General features: G+C 37.4%; 1 protein-coding gene across 2 annotated transcripts in view; it reads right to left on the bottom strand.

Moving 5' to 3' along the window:
• Nucleotides 1-14,942, bottom strand: part of LOC127508755 (NACHT, LRR and PYD domains-containing protein 3-like) — a 168,586-nt gene that overhangs the window by 38,912 nt on the left and 114,732 nt on the right. For both annotated transcript variants that reach the window (XM_051887105.1, XM_051887106.1), the window contains one exon: nt 10,993-11,166. In XM_051887105.1, the coding sequence (XP_051743065.1) occupies nt 10,993-11,166 (174 nt within the window). The remainder of the gene's footprint in view (nt 1-10,992; nt 11,167-14,942) is intronic.

Genomic DNA, 14,942 nt, shown 5'->3' with positions numbered 1-14,942 from the left:
ATCCAAAGTCTTCTGCAGAAGCAGTTGGGCTGCTTGAAGATCCATGCGGTGAAAGGTTTACTTGCAAGAGTACAACCTTGGTTGTGCTGTTGTTCTTCCCTCGTAAGGTCAGAAACTCAGGAAAGCTTTTATTCCTTCCCGTCGGGGAGGGAATTACTACTCCCCACCTTTCCTGCTGTGGTGATGTAATTAGGTCATAGCATTGAAGGTGTCCGCCCATCACATCCCCTTCCAATCCTGTGGAACTTGTTGTATTGTACCAAAATACACAGTTAAATAAGATACTGTCTTTAGGACCCTGAAAATGTCCTAGGTATCACATTTCTGTCTCAGTGGGTGCGATTGCATTGGCTTTTTTATTCCACTGTGTGTGCACAGTTTCCTGGATGAATAAAAAGATGCATAGGACATGTTCCTTACAGTAATCCTGTCTATTTTTGGTGATTTCAAGCCGGTATGTTTAGAAATTGTCTTTCTCTTGAGGGCTTTCTTTGTTCTTGCTGTGCTCTAGCCAGAACCGGTTTAGGAACCCTAGGAGTACATGGCCATTCACACCTTGAACTCAGGCATGGAGGGCTGAGGTGAACAAAGGAAATTTGTGATGAGATTAGCCTGTGATCAACATCAAAAAGATGTTTTGTCCCACTTGTGAAGCTGTTGTGAAGCTCTGGTGCCATCACGTCTGCTGTTCACTACACACACTGGCATGGGGTATTGACAGGTAGTTGCAGTTTGTACTCCCACCAGGTTCACACATCCTCCGTCTGTAGTGCGTAAGCAGTGCATATTTTTTCCGGTGCCCATGTTAACAGGTTAGAGCACTCAGATGTGGTCCAGAAATGCATTCCAGGAGCATTGTATCTGCTGCAGTGCAGAGATCGCTAACGCACTATTTTTGCTTTTGCTGTGCTGAATTAAAGTGACAGTGCATTGTTCATAGTCAAAATGAACACGGATTGACATGAAAATGTAGTAATCTTACCATAAATGCATTTAATTAAATTATACTACTATTTTTCAGTCATCTTTTTACTTTAAGCCCGGGGTAAAGCAAAGAAAAGCAAAACACTTGAGTGTTTTGCTACTCTGAGTAGCAAAAATAACTAATGCGGTCAAAATTATATTGTTTTTTTTTTTTTGTTTGTTTGTTTTTTAAATGTGAAATGCACTGCACAGTTTGTTATATTACGTGTAGGCGAGGGCCTAATATCTCCCAAAAAAGTGATAAATCACGTGACAGGCTGGTGTCAGAGAACTACACAAAACAAGAAGGCTGCTTAACGGATGACACTAGGTTAATTGTTGAAGTATGGAAACATAAAGTTCTGTATGACCGGCTGGACTTTTTATATAGTCTAAGATTTGAATGTTAAAGAAAAAGCATGGGAGGCCGTATCATCAGCTCTTGGTGTGGATAGTAAGTTATTTTAAAATGTTTGCGATAGAATGAATTCACGTAAGGTCATGTTTAAATGTTTTTTTTTTTCCACATGCTTGAGCATATTACAGGGTTCATACACATTTCTACCAATAAATGTCCATGACTTTTCCATGACTTTTAGGCAAATATTCATGACCTAACATTCCATGAAACGTGTGTGAATACATGTATAATAATAAGAAAAATCCATGTTCAAATGTTAAATCACATCATGGTTTAACTAAATAACGACAAGCTATGACAGTTAGATAAAATACTGGGTCTGACCCTAGCAACAGATTAACATATATCAATAGGAGGCAACGATGTTAAAAAAAGTGTACAGTAACACTGACTGTAACTTTACAAGGTTGGGGGGCTAGAGGCTATAGACAAACTTTTGCACTACAAAATTTGGTAAGTAAGAAGATTTAAACAGAGCTTTGCCTCCTTGTCCTATTTTCCATTAATCTCATTGGAAAATCATCAACAAGATAACATCCCTATTTAAAGTCTCCAAAAACAGTCAAATTTATTTATTAATTTCTGCAATTTACACAATGCCAGTGTCAGAAATAAACTTTTATAATAATGGGGCCCCTTGCAATTGAGGGGGCAATTTTATTTATAAGTGCAGTTTTTTTTATGATTATCTGTGTTGTCATTTGTCAAATATTTAATGTTAACCAATTACTTAAGTCAATCAGAACACTATATAGACTGTTAACAGTAAATGTTTAGCATTAACAAAAGCCATCTTTACACTGCAAAGGTGGAACAGAAGCTGCACCTGAAATAGCATAAATGTTTATTTACACAGACTGTGTAATGTTACTCAAATTATAAAATTATAAGGAACTCTTTACTGAGTCATTTTTGTCAATTAATGCTCTTGATATTGTAAAAAATGATTATTAATATTGATTAATAGATACATAAAATGTGTTTTTGTGCTTGGGGAAACTGAAATCCAGCGTTAGCGTCAGTTCTGGCAGATCACGTCAGTCAAGCTCGCATCAGCTGACTCCCAGGTGACTTGTGTCTACCTATAGGAATGCAACACCTATCACGGCATATATATATATATATATATAAGCTCCTCAGTATCATCAGCAGCTACTGCATTTCTCATGAGCTAATTACCCTCCTCCATCCCCAGCTCCTCCTCTCTTCAGTCAGGATTGGTCTTATGATTCCCCTGAATCAGACTAATTCTTGAAATATGTGTACATGTTAAATTATTGACATTAATTATATCTGCATATGTTGGTTCTGTTCTGTTTACCCTAAGGGGGGTTATAGCTGCTCTCCCTGCTCTTATCCATGCTAGGCTGCATGGATGTACAGGGAGTTCTTGCACAGAACAGAACCATACTGCCAATACAAACTCTATGCCATTATCTCAATCATATTTGACGATAGTGGTCATATTCTGGCTACAAGATTTAAATTATTCCTGATTTTCCGCTTCTGGGTTGAGAACTGTTTGTATGTTTTGCTACAAGTTTTTCCACCGTTCTGTTCAGATTATTTTTTTCAGTATTCTGTCTGGATTATGCCATTTCTCACTGCTGATCTTTGAACTGGACTATTGTCATTATCAAACTCCTGTTGTCTGTGAGCCGGGCTGCTGCAAGCCCTCTACCTGTTAACGTCTCCACCACGTTCGGCTCTTCTGATGGGTGAGTTACCGCTCTCTCAGTCGGTTGTGCTGTTCATTTAATAGCTTGCTATCTGGGTGTGTTGTCTCCTATTTAGTCTGCTGTTTTTGGTGAAGTGGCGTTCAAGGTCTGGCTAACGTGGTTTTCGCCTGTGATCGGCTCGCATTTGCTCAGTACTAACATGCCTTGGGCAAAAATTTTTCTTTTTTCGTCTTATCTGCCTCATTTTTTCATCTCACTTCCATAATGGATATTGGATATTTGCCATCGCAGCTAAGGGCCTTGAATTGCCACCCGCGTCTCGATTCTGTGATGTATGAATGCTGCCGGAGTCTAGGGATTCAAGGTTCAAGTTTATTATAAGCCCAGAGGGTGATTTTTTTTTTTTTTTTTTTTTTTTTTTTTTTGTGCAGCATAAAATTTGTAAACATATTACACCAAAACACACAAACAAAACACAACCAGCAAACACAACATTCTGACATCCTACAAATTTAAAAATCTTATAGCAGTGGGAATAAAAGAATTTCTATACTGATTGCTTTTAATTTTGGGCATACTATAACGTATACCAGAAGGAAGCATTTTAAACTCATGGAACAGTGGATGAGTACAATCTGCAAGAATAGCTCTAGCTTTCTGTAAGACAAACCATTCAAAACTATTTGATAACCCAGTCTGCTTAATGCCAATAATCTTACTACCATGGTTGACAATGCCATTCAATAAATTTCTCTGTTTAACATTTACATTGCCATACCAACAGCATATAGAAAAGCAAAGTACAGATTCAATATAAGATTTATAATACATGGTCATAAGAGTCCTACTAATATTAAAAATAGAGAGCCTCCGAAGACAGTGTAACCGTTGCTGGCCTTTTTTGCATACAGCTTCAACATGAGTATCAAAACGCAACGTATTATCAGTGATAAGCCCAAGGTACTTATAACTGCTGGCCCATTCCACCATTTGACCTTTTACTCTAGTTGATTGAGGAGATAAAGGACTGGATCTAAAATCAATTACCATGTCTTTGGTCTTTTTTATATTTACTTGCAAAAAGGCACTTTCACACCATGTCATAAAATCATTCACCACTGGACCATGACAACTCTCATCCTTCAACAAACTAACAATAACAGTATCATCAGCGAATTTTAAAATGAACCTGTCTTTGTGTCTACTCACACAATCATTCGTATATAGAATATAGAGTAAGGGTGAAAGGATACATCCTTGAGGAGAATCTGTGGACATAATAAGGGTGTCTGATAAGGTGCTGTTTACTCTCACTCTCTGCTTTCTATCACTTAAAAAATCTAACAACCACCTCACTATCTTAAATTCTAATTTAAAAATTTTTTTAATTTTTTAAAAAATTGTAGCATTAAGAAAAGATGAAATAAAAATAGAGACAGGTAGGAAGAACACAGGTAAAGGTGTAGCAATTGCAGGGGCAGTACTGACTGCAATACCATGTCTGGGATTTATTGCTGGTGAGAAATCCTCTCTGATTCACTACTACTGAATTATGTTGATGAGTACAAATAACAAGTATTTTTGGCTGATATGGTTTCTTGCTTTTCTTTAGGTCCAGTAATGATGATTGCAGGAGGAAGTGTAATTGCTAATGCCTCCAAGGCTATCAGGGATACTGAAGATGAACTAAAAAAAAATGAGTCCCAAGTGAATGAGAACAGCACAAAGGTGTCTAATTACCATTCCAGTATCTCTACCATACAAAATGAGATTAAAGAGACTGATAAGGTGCTGAATAAAATTCAGAAGGAAATTGAAGAAGCAAAGCAGCATCTAGAGGTCACAGCTGATTTTCAGAAAATAGTCAGGGAAGCCGTGAGGGAAAGTCTTAGTGGAAGAGTCACTGTACTGGAGAGTCAAACTCGACGTTTCATCCTTTGGGGGCCTGTGATAAAGGTCATGGAAGATGTGATGAAGGCAGTAGTAAATGTTGCAGAGAATCGGCTCCTTTATAGGCAGGGTGTACCAGACTATGTAAATGCTTTGAGGGAGAATGTTGGAGGACTACTGGCTTTATGCAACTCAGCCCAAAAATCTGAATATGACAACTATTACTGATCATCTAAATGAATGCATAGAAACCACCTTATATACATGGGGCTGAATAGTATTTAAAAAAAATCTACAAAAAGCAGTCTAACATGGGTTTTACTTCCCTCCAGATGTTTCATAATCATGTTTAACAGGGTAGATGAGGCATCCTCAACTCCCCTTCTGGCCTGGTAAACAAACTGCAACGGATCTAAAAGACTTTGAGTTTTCAGTAAAAGTTCATCGCTGACAAATTTTTCAAAACATTTCATCACCAATGATGTCAGAGCAACAGATCAAAAGTCATTTAAAATCTTAGGATAACTTGTCTTCCCTACAGGCACAACTATAGCTTCTTTCCACAACTTAGGAATTTTTTGAAGATAGAGCGACTTTTGGAATATATTATAAAAAACAGGACCCAACTGATCTGCACACGTCTTTAATAAATGTCCCCTAATCTTATCTGGTCCAGAGGATTTTCCCACCTTACACTTTTTAAAAGTGTTAATAACATTCTGCTGATTAAAAAAATTACACTCCATATTACACATAGTCTCATTCCTAAGCACAATCATTTCACTAGTAAAATCCTCCACATTAAATCTAGCAAAAAAAAGTATTTAATTCTTGTGCCAACTGTATATCGGATTGATAACCAACCAATTTTATGGGGACATTACTTTTACTCTTGGATCCATTTATAGTATGCATACTCTCCCAGGCAAAGCCAAGTCTATTTCTTCTAAGATCCTCCTCTACTTTTTCTTTATACTTATTTTTGGCCCTCCTAATTTCACACTTTATTTGTTTTTGCAAATCATACTTCCTTTCCAAGTCACCTACATGAAATGCCTTATTTCTTTGAATTGTAAGGTACTTTATAAGTTTAGTTATCCATGGCTTTGTATTAGCAAAAATTTGTGCAGTTTTTTGAGGGATAAGCATATCCTCACAAAAAGTTATGTAACTACTTACCACATCTGTTAATTCATCAATATCAGAATATGAGTTTTCAAAAACCTCCCAGTTTGTACAATCAAAACATCCTTGCAATGCTAAAGATGAATCCACAGACCATTTCCTAATAGATTTGCTTTCAGCCTTATACTTTTTTAAAACTGTTTTATACACAGGAATTAAAAACACAGTGTTATGGTCAGACAATCCCAAGGGTGGATTACTAATGGACTTATACGCACCTCTGATGGAACCATAACACAAGTCCAGAGTCTTACTAAATCATGTTGCAAAGGTAACATACTGTTGAATATTTCGCAGAGTATGTTTCAAAGAGCAATGGTTAAATTCCCCCATGATAGGGGGAATATACACCACAATAGGGGCATCAGGGGAAACATTCTGCAACTTAGAAACTATATGTTCAACAGTCTCCTTCACTTTAGCCTCATTTGCTTTAGGGTGAATATACACCACCATAACAAAGATTTGAGGGAATTCTCGAGGTAAGTAAAATGGCCGTAATGACACAGAAAGCAGTTCAATGTCTTGGGTGCACAGTGTTTCTCTTACGATAACTGTATTGCACCACCTTTCATTAAAGGTCCCATGGCATGAAAGTTTCACTTTGTGAGATTTTTTAACATTAATATGAGTTCCCCTAGCCTGCTTATGGTCGCCCAGTGGCTAGAAAAGGCGATGGGTGTAAACCGAGCCCTGGGTGTTTTGCTTCGCGTTTGAGAAAATGAAAGCTCAGACGACCCAATCTGGAATCTTCCCCATATGTTGTTATAAGGGGAAAGGTTACCTCCCCTTTCTCTGCTTTGCCCGCCCATGAGAAAATGAGCTACTACCGTGCAAGGGGGCACGTTTGCTTTTTTCCTCGAGACATCATGGCTTGTAAACGAGCGAGCTTGTATACAGTGCTGGCCTTTCTGAACGTCTGAAAATAAAGTCTGGATCAGTACCAACTCTTCTTGGCGCAGCTACAAACCTCGGACAAGTAAGTCAACTAACACTATACAATTCTTTTGCTTTACTGTATATGGTTACCTAGCTTGTTATCCTTAAAATGTAGCTGTAACATTAGCTCTGCCGCTAACAGCCCAGTTAATGTCGCTAATGTACAGGTAGATAGCATCAAGTATGTGTGTCAATACACACACTGTAATGCAAGTATTGTACATTTCTTTTTTCTTTTTTTTGTTTGGATAACCGTTCTGCTGTTGGTGTTATGGTGCACGCTATATCTACATTTACAGATTGCAGAGCTTGATGTAATTGAAGACTTCGGATGCAAAAGCCTCTAAGTGCCGTCTGAAATCCTCTTCTAAAATGAGTTTTATTTATTTATTTATTTTTATCAAGCTTGTTTGTTTAGGTTCAGTAATTACACTTTAATGGCAATTAATAGGTCCTTTTCATTGCCGTTAAAGTGAAATAACTGAACATAAACATGCAAGCTTGATAAAAATGCTCATTTTAGAAGAAGCTTTCAGACGGCACTTGGAGGCTTTTGCATCTTAAGTCTTCATACACAAACACACACACACACACACGTATATATATATATATATATATATATATATAATATACACACTAGCAAATCAGAGCAACATGAAAAGCCAACAACATAGGTTAGCATTAGCTACATGATAATACATTTTAAACTAAAATTTAATGATAATTAATTTTAAACTAACCACTCTGAGACGGCCGCTGAGTTGCAACTTCTTCATCCGGTGCTTCTCCATCCGGATCGGATTCTGGGTCGAACTGAAACGCTTGAACGACTGCGTGTCTACGAGCCATTGCGATACATCCACTGTCAACATTAGCGCATGGAACCGTGGCCACAAGCTGGTTAAAACCACACCCACCCTCCACCTTCCCCCGCCTCTCTCCTCTTCATTAGCATTTAAAGCTACAGACCCAGAAACAGCACGTCCTGAGGAAAGCTCATTGTGGGACTGTCTCGTAGTGGCTGAAATTCTGCACCAAGGTTGAATTTCGGGAAAAAGACTTCAGATACAGTACTAGGGACCACTTAGGCCTATATAAAAGCATCCAAAAAGTAGCATGTCATGGGACCTTTAATGTATAGACAAACACCGCCTCCTTGACTTTTACCTGTAATCACTGAATCTCGATCGGTTCGCAGAGGAGTCCAAAAGCCATGAATGGCTAAAACTGAGTCGCTGTCTTGAGCTTTCAGCCAAGTCTCTGTAAAGGCCAAAATGCAGGCCTATCTGTATGCGTGGTGAACATGTACAGTGGCTTGCAATTCATCGATTTTATTCCTTAGAGACTGGACGTTTGCCATCACGATAGTCGGCAAGGGAATCCTTCTGAGACGCGCCGATCTTTTCTAGTTGAAAATAATCTCTTCGATCCCTTTCAATCTGGTTTTCACCCCTCCATAATACTGAAACTGCACTTAAAGGTAAAGGTAGTGAATGATCTACTGCTTTCTGGTGACTCTGGTTCTCTGTGTATACTTCTGATACTTGACCTCAGCTCTGCCTTCGATACCGTCTCCCATGAATTACTTGTTTCTCATCTCTCTGATTTGGGTATTTCTGGTATTGCTCTTTCTTGGTTTTCTGCCTATCTCTCTGACAGACAATTCTACATCTCAGTTAAGGATTTTCGATCACCTACTGTCCCCCTGAAGCGAGGTGTTCCCCAGGGATCCGTTCTCGGGCCTTTATTATTCATAATTTACATAATACCATTTGGTCAGATTTTACAACGTCATGGTCTTAACTATCACTTTTATGCTGATGACATTCAATTATACTCTATCTGCACACCTGCTCTATCTCCCCAAACAGACAAAATCTCTGCTTGTGTTAAAGACATAAAAGATGGCTTAATTCAAATTTTCTGAAACTTAATATGTGTTACAGCTGTGTAAGTTGGAGAGATGAGGCAAGTACGGATATCCACAAACAAGAGGTTTTAATAGCAATCCAGATCAAGACTAGATCAAGCAACGTTACACAACATAGGTTAACATTTAGAATGGACAGGGAGTGAATGGAGTGAGTCCATAATATAGGGAGTGCTGATGAGGAAGTCCAGGTGCAGGTGATGAGTGCTGATGGGGAGATGACGAGGGAAGTGAGTGCAGGTGTGGAGACAAGAGGATCAAGGGAAATGGAGTCCGGGAGACAAGGGAACTGTGACAATATGGACGAAACTGAGATTATTTTCATTGGAACTACCTCACTTACCAGCAATATTTCTACCAATTTCACCTGTGAAATTGCTGGATCTCACATCAAAACATCCAATACTGTTAGAAATTTAGGTGTAATCATTGACATTGCAACATGAATCTCTTACATGCAATCTGCAGTTTGTTGTTTATTTTGAGAAAATTTGCGAGTTTCAGTCACAATTTAGACAGAGCGCGTGCACTGAATGAAACTATTTGTTTCAGCGATGACTAATCTGAACGCTTCTGATTGGCCATCACGTTCGTCAGAATTGGTGTGATTGGTTATATGCGGCAGTCGGATGGATCGAATAAACGAAGTATGTTTACGAAGTTTCAGTTTGTTTAACCAATATTATCACTTAAACATATTCTATAACATAAATATTTTATAACAAAAAATCACTGGAAATCACTGTTGTAAAATTTCATGACTTTTCCAGGTTTTTCATGACTGTGTGAAACCTGATATTAATATGTAAATCTATGGCTATATGTAATCAATTGAATATTATGTCATTTATATTTACTGTGTTTAATGAATAAGTCCATGACACAGAAATTGTGGATCAGTAGCGCAATGCAAATGCATCATATGTGAAAACATAATGGTGCACGATGCTTCTGCAATGCATATGTACTGCAACACACAATGCATATGCACTGCAGATGGAGTATGTGTGAACCTGGCATTAGGTGTAAATTGCAGAAATGAAAAAACAAACTTGACTGTTTTTGGGGAATACAAATAGGGATGTTATCTTGTTTATTATTGATGGTTATCCAATTAGATTAATGATAAATAGGAGGCAAAGCTATTTTAAAATATTCTTATTTACCAAATTTTTAAACTTAGTTACCACACCCGGAGGAGTGGGCAGCCATTTTTTCTGTGGCTCCTAAGGAGTGATTGGGGGTTAGGTGCCTCAAGGGTACCTAATTTCCTGCCGGTATTGAAAATCAAACCTGAACACTTCGGGGGTTACCAGTCGTGGCCTAATGGTGGAAGAGCTGGTGACCAATAGCAGAGACACCTCAGTAACCTAGTGAGTAGCTGACTGGAATTAGCTATGTCACTTTAGTGTTTTAATGTTTTATATTTTAAGCATTTAATACTTTCCTGCTTCAAATGTTTGTAATTTATTGTCCTGTTTGAAAGTTTTAGTTATTTAAATTGATAAATTTAACACAATAAACACTATACAACTATATCTGAGAGTTAGATGTGGTCCTGGGATCTGAGCGTCTTGGATACTGGATTGAATAGGATATGCAAAAAAATCTAATTTGGACTGACAGTCTGAATGAAGCAAAGATGGAACAACATTGTTTCGATGCCATGAGAAACATCGATTTTACATTGAATCTACAGTCAACAGCAGGAGTTCCTCACTAATGCTCAATCATCACTTAATCATCTAATTTTCATATTAGCTTCAACACTGTTTTAGTTTTACTTTTTTACTCTGTAGATTGGACTCATATAGACAGAGCAAGTGATAAACACTGAGGATTTTACTGTGCTCCTTTAAAGCCATGCAATTCTTTAATTTGTTTTTATGTATTATTATTATATTACATATATGTTAATTATATTTCAGTAAGTTGTCAAAGTGCACTACAACATAGAAGTTATTCACTCTTCATGCTTGACATACTTGAGTTTGTTCAGTCTGTAGTTTGGATGGTTAAGCATATCAGAGAGAAGCTTCACTCCTAAGTCTCCTGGGTGATTGTAGCTCAGATCCAGCTCTCTCAAGTGTGATGGGTTTGAACTCAAAGCTGAAGACACATAACGACAGCCTTCCTCTGTCACCATACAGCCAGACAACCTACAAACACACACAGCAACAATCCGCATCACATTAAATTGGCAGTCAGACGTCACTAACACACAGTCATTTGTGTGGTAGCTGTTATTTTCTGTAGATTCAGTCACAGAAGTAGCAAAAGTGAAGTCAATAGAAACATTTATACTCCAGTAAAGTAAAAATATACTTAAGAACAGGAATAAAGTATTTCTACTTTGTCATTGGACACCAGTGGTCATTTTTAATTGATTGCACTGTCATAAAAGATCATTTCGTGCTCAATTAGCATTATCAGGAAGAAACAAATATTTCCCCAAAACATTGGACATTATATCTTGCATTTAAATGGAAAGTAAATATGGCATTTGATCTCACCTAGACAACAGTGGCACAATACTGCTCCTAAAATCTTATGTTTACAAAGTAGTGAAAGAAAGAATATAAAAATAACATTTAAAAAAAAAACATTTCTAATTTTGGTACTAAGAATATGACAGCGCTTGCAGATTCTCACACACACACTTGTAAACACAACAATGAAATCTTAACTTTTAGGTCAAGAAGCTGTCAGTCAAAAACTTGCTGTCAACCCCGCCCGCATAAGGGATTTGTTAATGGCACAGTAAATTATTTTTTACAATTTCAAAAAGTTATTTCATTAATGTTTAATTCATATTTTTATTAGTTTATTAAAAAGTTACGTTCAAAATATTTAGCACAAATCTAATTCCATATTAGTCTAATATGGTCAAACTGAGTGCAGCTGAGAAGCAGTGACTTTACAGTAAGTGTAGGGAATCAGAACCTGAACACAGAGCAGAGTATATGCAGAAAAGGAAACAGGACTGTGCCAGAGATATTGAGACAAAAAAGAAAACGAAAAGGAAAGACAAAAGAAAGCTCAATGCAAGGTACAGTGAGACTGTCAGCAAAGATGCAAGCAAAGACTCAGAACCGTAATAATAATAATCAGGCGTAGTGCTGATGTAAATGTGTGTATCATCTGCATAGCAGTGATACCCCAATCTATGACTCCCACTGATCTGACCAAGTGGTAGCATAGAAATACTGAATAATAAATACTGAATAATGCCTTAAACAGACTGTTGAGGGATTCCATAGCAGAGTTTAACTGGTTTTGAAGAGATCAAAGGTGATTGATTGATCTCAAGAGTGACCCCTTGTGTTGGTTTGACCCAATGTTGAATATGTAATCAAAAACATAAACAAACGCACTCCATCTGAGGTGCAGATCAAGAGAGAGAAATCTAAATGTATATGAAAGATTTGACTGCACGCTCACTTGCAGAAATACAACTAATCCCAATTAATATACAATCAGTCAATTAATCATTCTAAAAAAACTTGTCAAACAAAACATGACAAGAATAAATGTACAACAACATTATCCAGTATTACAACTTAGATCAAAGTCGACATTCAGACCGTAAGGAGCAAGAGTTCTTAATTTATGTATCCAAGAAGCTTCACATTTGAGTAAAATACGATCAAGATCATCTGGTGAGATTGGTAAAGGAACTCTCTCAATACCTACATAATGTAGAGATGTAATGGGATGGTTAGACTCAACAAAATGTGCAGCCAATGGATAATTCATGTTTCTACATGAATTGTGCTACGATGCTCAGCAATGTGCGTTTTCAACTCACAATTTGTTTTACCAACATATGATTTACCACAAGGGCATGTTATATTTTCTGTGATTTTTTTTTTTTTTTTTTTTTACACACCACAAAGTACACTAAATCTTCAGAACAAATGAACAAACATTGGCATATTCTGAAAACTGACAAAAGACTTGAATCTTTTCAGGATCCTCCTCTCACGGTGTTCCTGAAGGTAACTATCGATGTGGTACATGCAGAATGTGGTACATGAAAACGTGCATTGCTGAGCATTGTAGCACAATTCGATGTAGAAACATGAACTATCCATTGGCTGCACATTTTGTTGAGTCTAACCATCCCATTACATCTCTACATTACATAGGTATTGAGAGAGTTCCTTTACCGATCTCACCAGATGATCTTGATCGTATTTACTCAAACGTGAAGCTTACTGGATACATAAATTAAGAACTCTTGCTCCTTACAGTCTGAATGTCGACTTTGATCTAAGTTGTTTTCTATAAATGGGATTTTATTTTTTTATGTTGATGTATTTATTGATAAATACTGGATAATGTTGTACATTTATTCTTGTCATGTTTTGTTTGACAAGTTTTTTTTAGAATGATTAATTGACTGATTGTATATTTAACTGGGATTAATTGTATGCACCTGTTAATGATTGTCTATTTATGCTTTCTTTACTCCGAGCCAAATTATACCTTGACAAAGGCTTTGTGCTGAAACGTTGGTCAATAAAACTTTCTGCAAGTGAGTGTGTAGTCAAATCTTTCATATACAACGTGAATATGACCAACAGAAAGGAAACTGACATTAACAGACAGAGCATAATGAAATTGTTTACTTGTGGTTTGCGATGCAGCTGCCTTCAGACCCAATACAGTTTGCTGCTTCATCTTTCAATAACAGGTTCTTTCCATACTTTCCATTACACTGTGTCTCATTTACAAAACAATCTACAGTCAAATGCACCGAACAAACATATAATCATCTAACACAATCTGGGACGCCATTAAAAATAAACCATCCACTTGTTCCTGGTGCTGGGATCTTTGTGAAATCTGTACAAAAAAACAAACAAGCTCTTTCCTTTTCTCTTCCATTTGTCTTGTTGTCAGCAGACTCAAATGTGTGGAGTACGTCAGAAACTGAATAGGCATCCGTATAATGTCTCTAGTGTAGTTAATTAGGGGCAGAGCACCCTATTGTAATTGCTCAGTTTTCTTCTTCTTCTTCTCTTAGGGCCAAAGCCCTGAAAGGGCAAAGGACCCTATTGAATTTCCTCCGTTTATTTAGGGCCAAAGCCACTAAGGCGCAGGGCCCTAATGTTTTTCTAAGGAATTGTTTTTCAGCCATCCAGGGCTTTTTGGGGGTCTTAATGTGCTCAAAAACTCTTGAAAATTGGCACACACATTGGAATCTGTGGCCATAAGTAGGGCTGCTCGAAATATCACAGATGTACATATCACGATATGCATATCGCAATGGCATGCGATTATATGATTGATTTTAATAGGCTACTACAAAAAGTTGCAAAAAGTCAAAGTTTTAAGACAACGCATATAGCAGTGAATAGACTGGGCATGCGATTGTTACTTACGTGCCGTTAAAAAGAGTTACTAACCGCAATAAGTTGCGGAAAACAACCGTCTCGCGCTGTCTACTGTCTGACACACACACCCGAAGCACACGCACAAGCCGCCTCTCTGACAGCTTGCGATCCCTTCAGTTCTCTTTCGCGCCTTATTGCACTCAAACGTTAAAAAACACACACTGTTATGTCAAAATGTCTGTCTGTTGAGTATTCATGTAAACGGTCGGTTATGTCTTAAGTGAACGTTATCAGTTGGGAAAGAAATCGGATGCGTTTCAGATCTGTGGCCATGCATCAGGTCTTAAAGGAACAGTAGCCTATTACAGTAAACCTGCTGCTATCTGTTAAACAACAAAAAAATAAAGAGAAATTCACTCACTGCTCTTGACTGAATAGCTTTTGTAGCTTTATTATTAATCAATGTATATTTAATTCATGTGAAGACTATGCAGTGTTTTAGATTTACATTTGATCATTCAGTTTCTGTATTGTTTCTTACCTGAACGCTATTTCAAGTAAGAATTTGTCCTATTGTACTTGTCCTATTGTCTGTA

Source organism: Ctenopharyngodon idella, chromosome 3, assembly GCF_019924925.1.
Source record: "Ctenopharyngodon idella isolate HZGC_01 chromosome 3, HZGC01, whole genome shotgun sequence".
Classification (NCBI taxonomy): Eukaryota; Metazoa; Chordata; class Actinopteri; order Cypriniformes; family Xenocyprididae; genus Ctenopharyngodon; species Ctenopharyngodon idella.
This window is presented reverse-complemented; position numbering and strand designations above follow the sequence as displayed.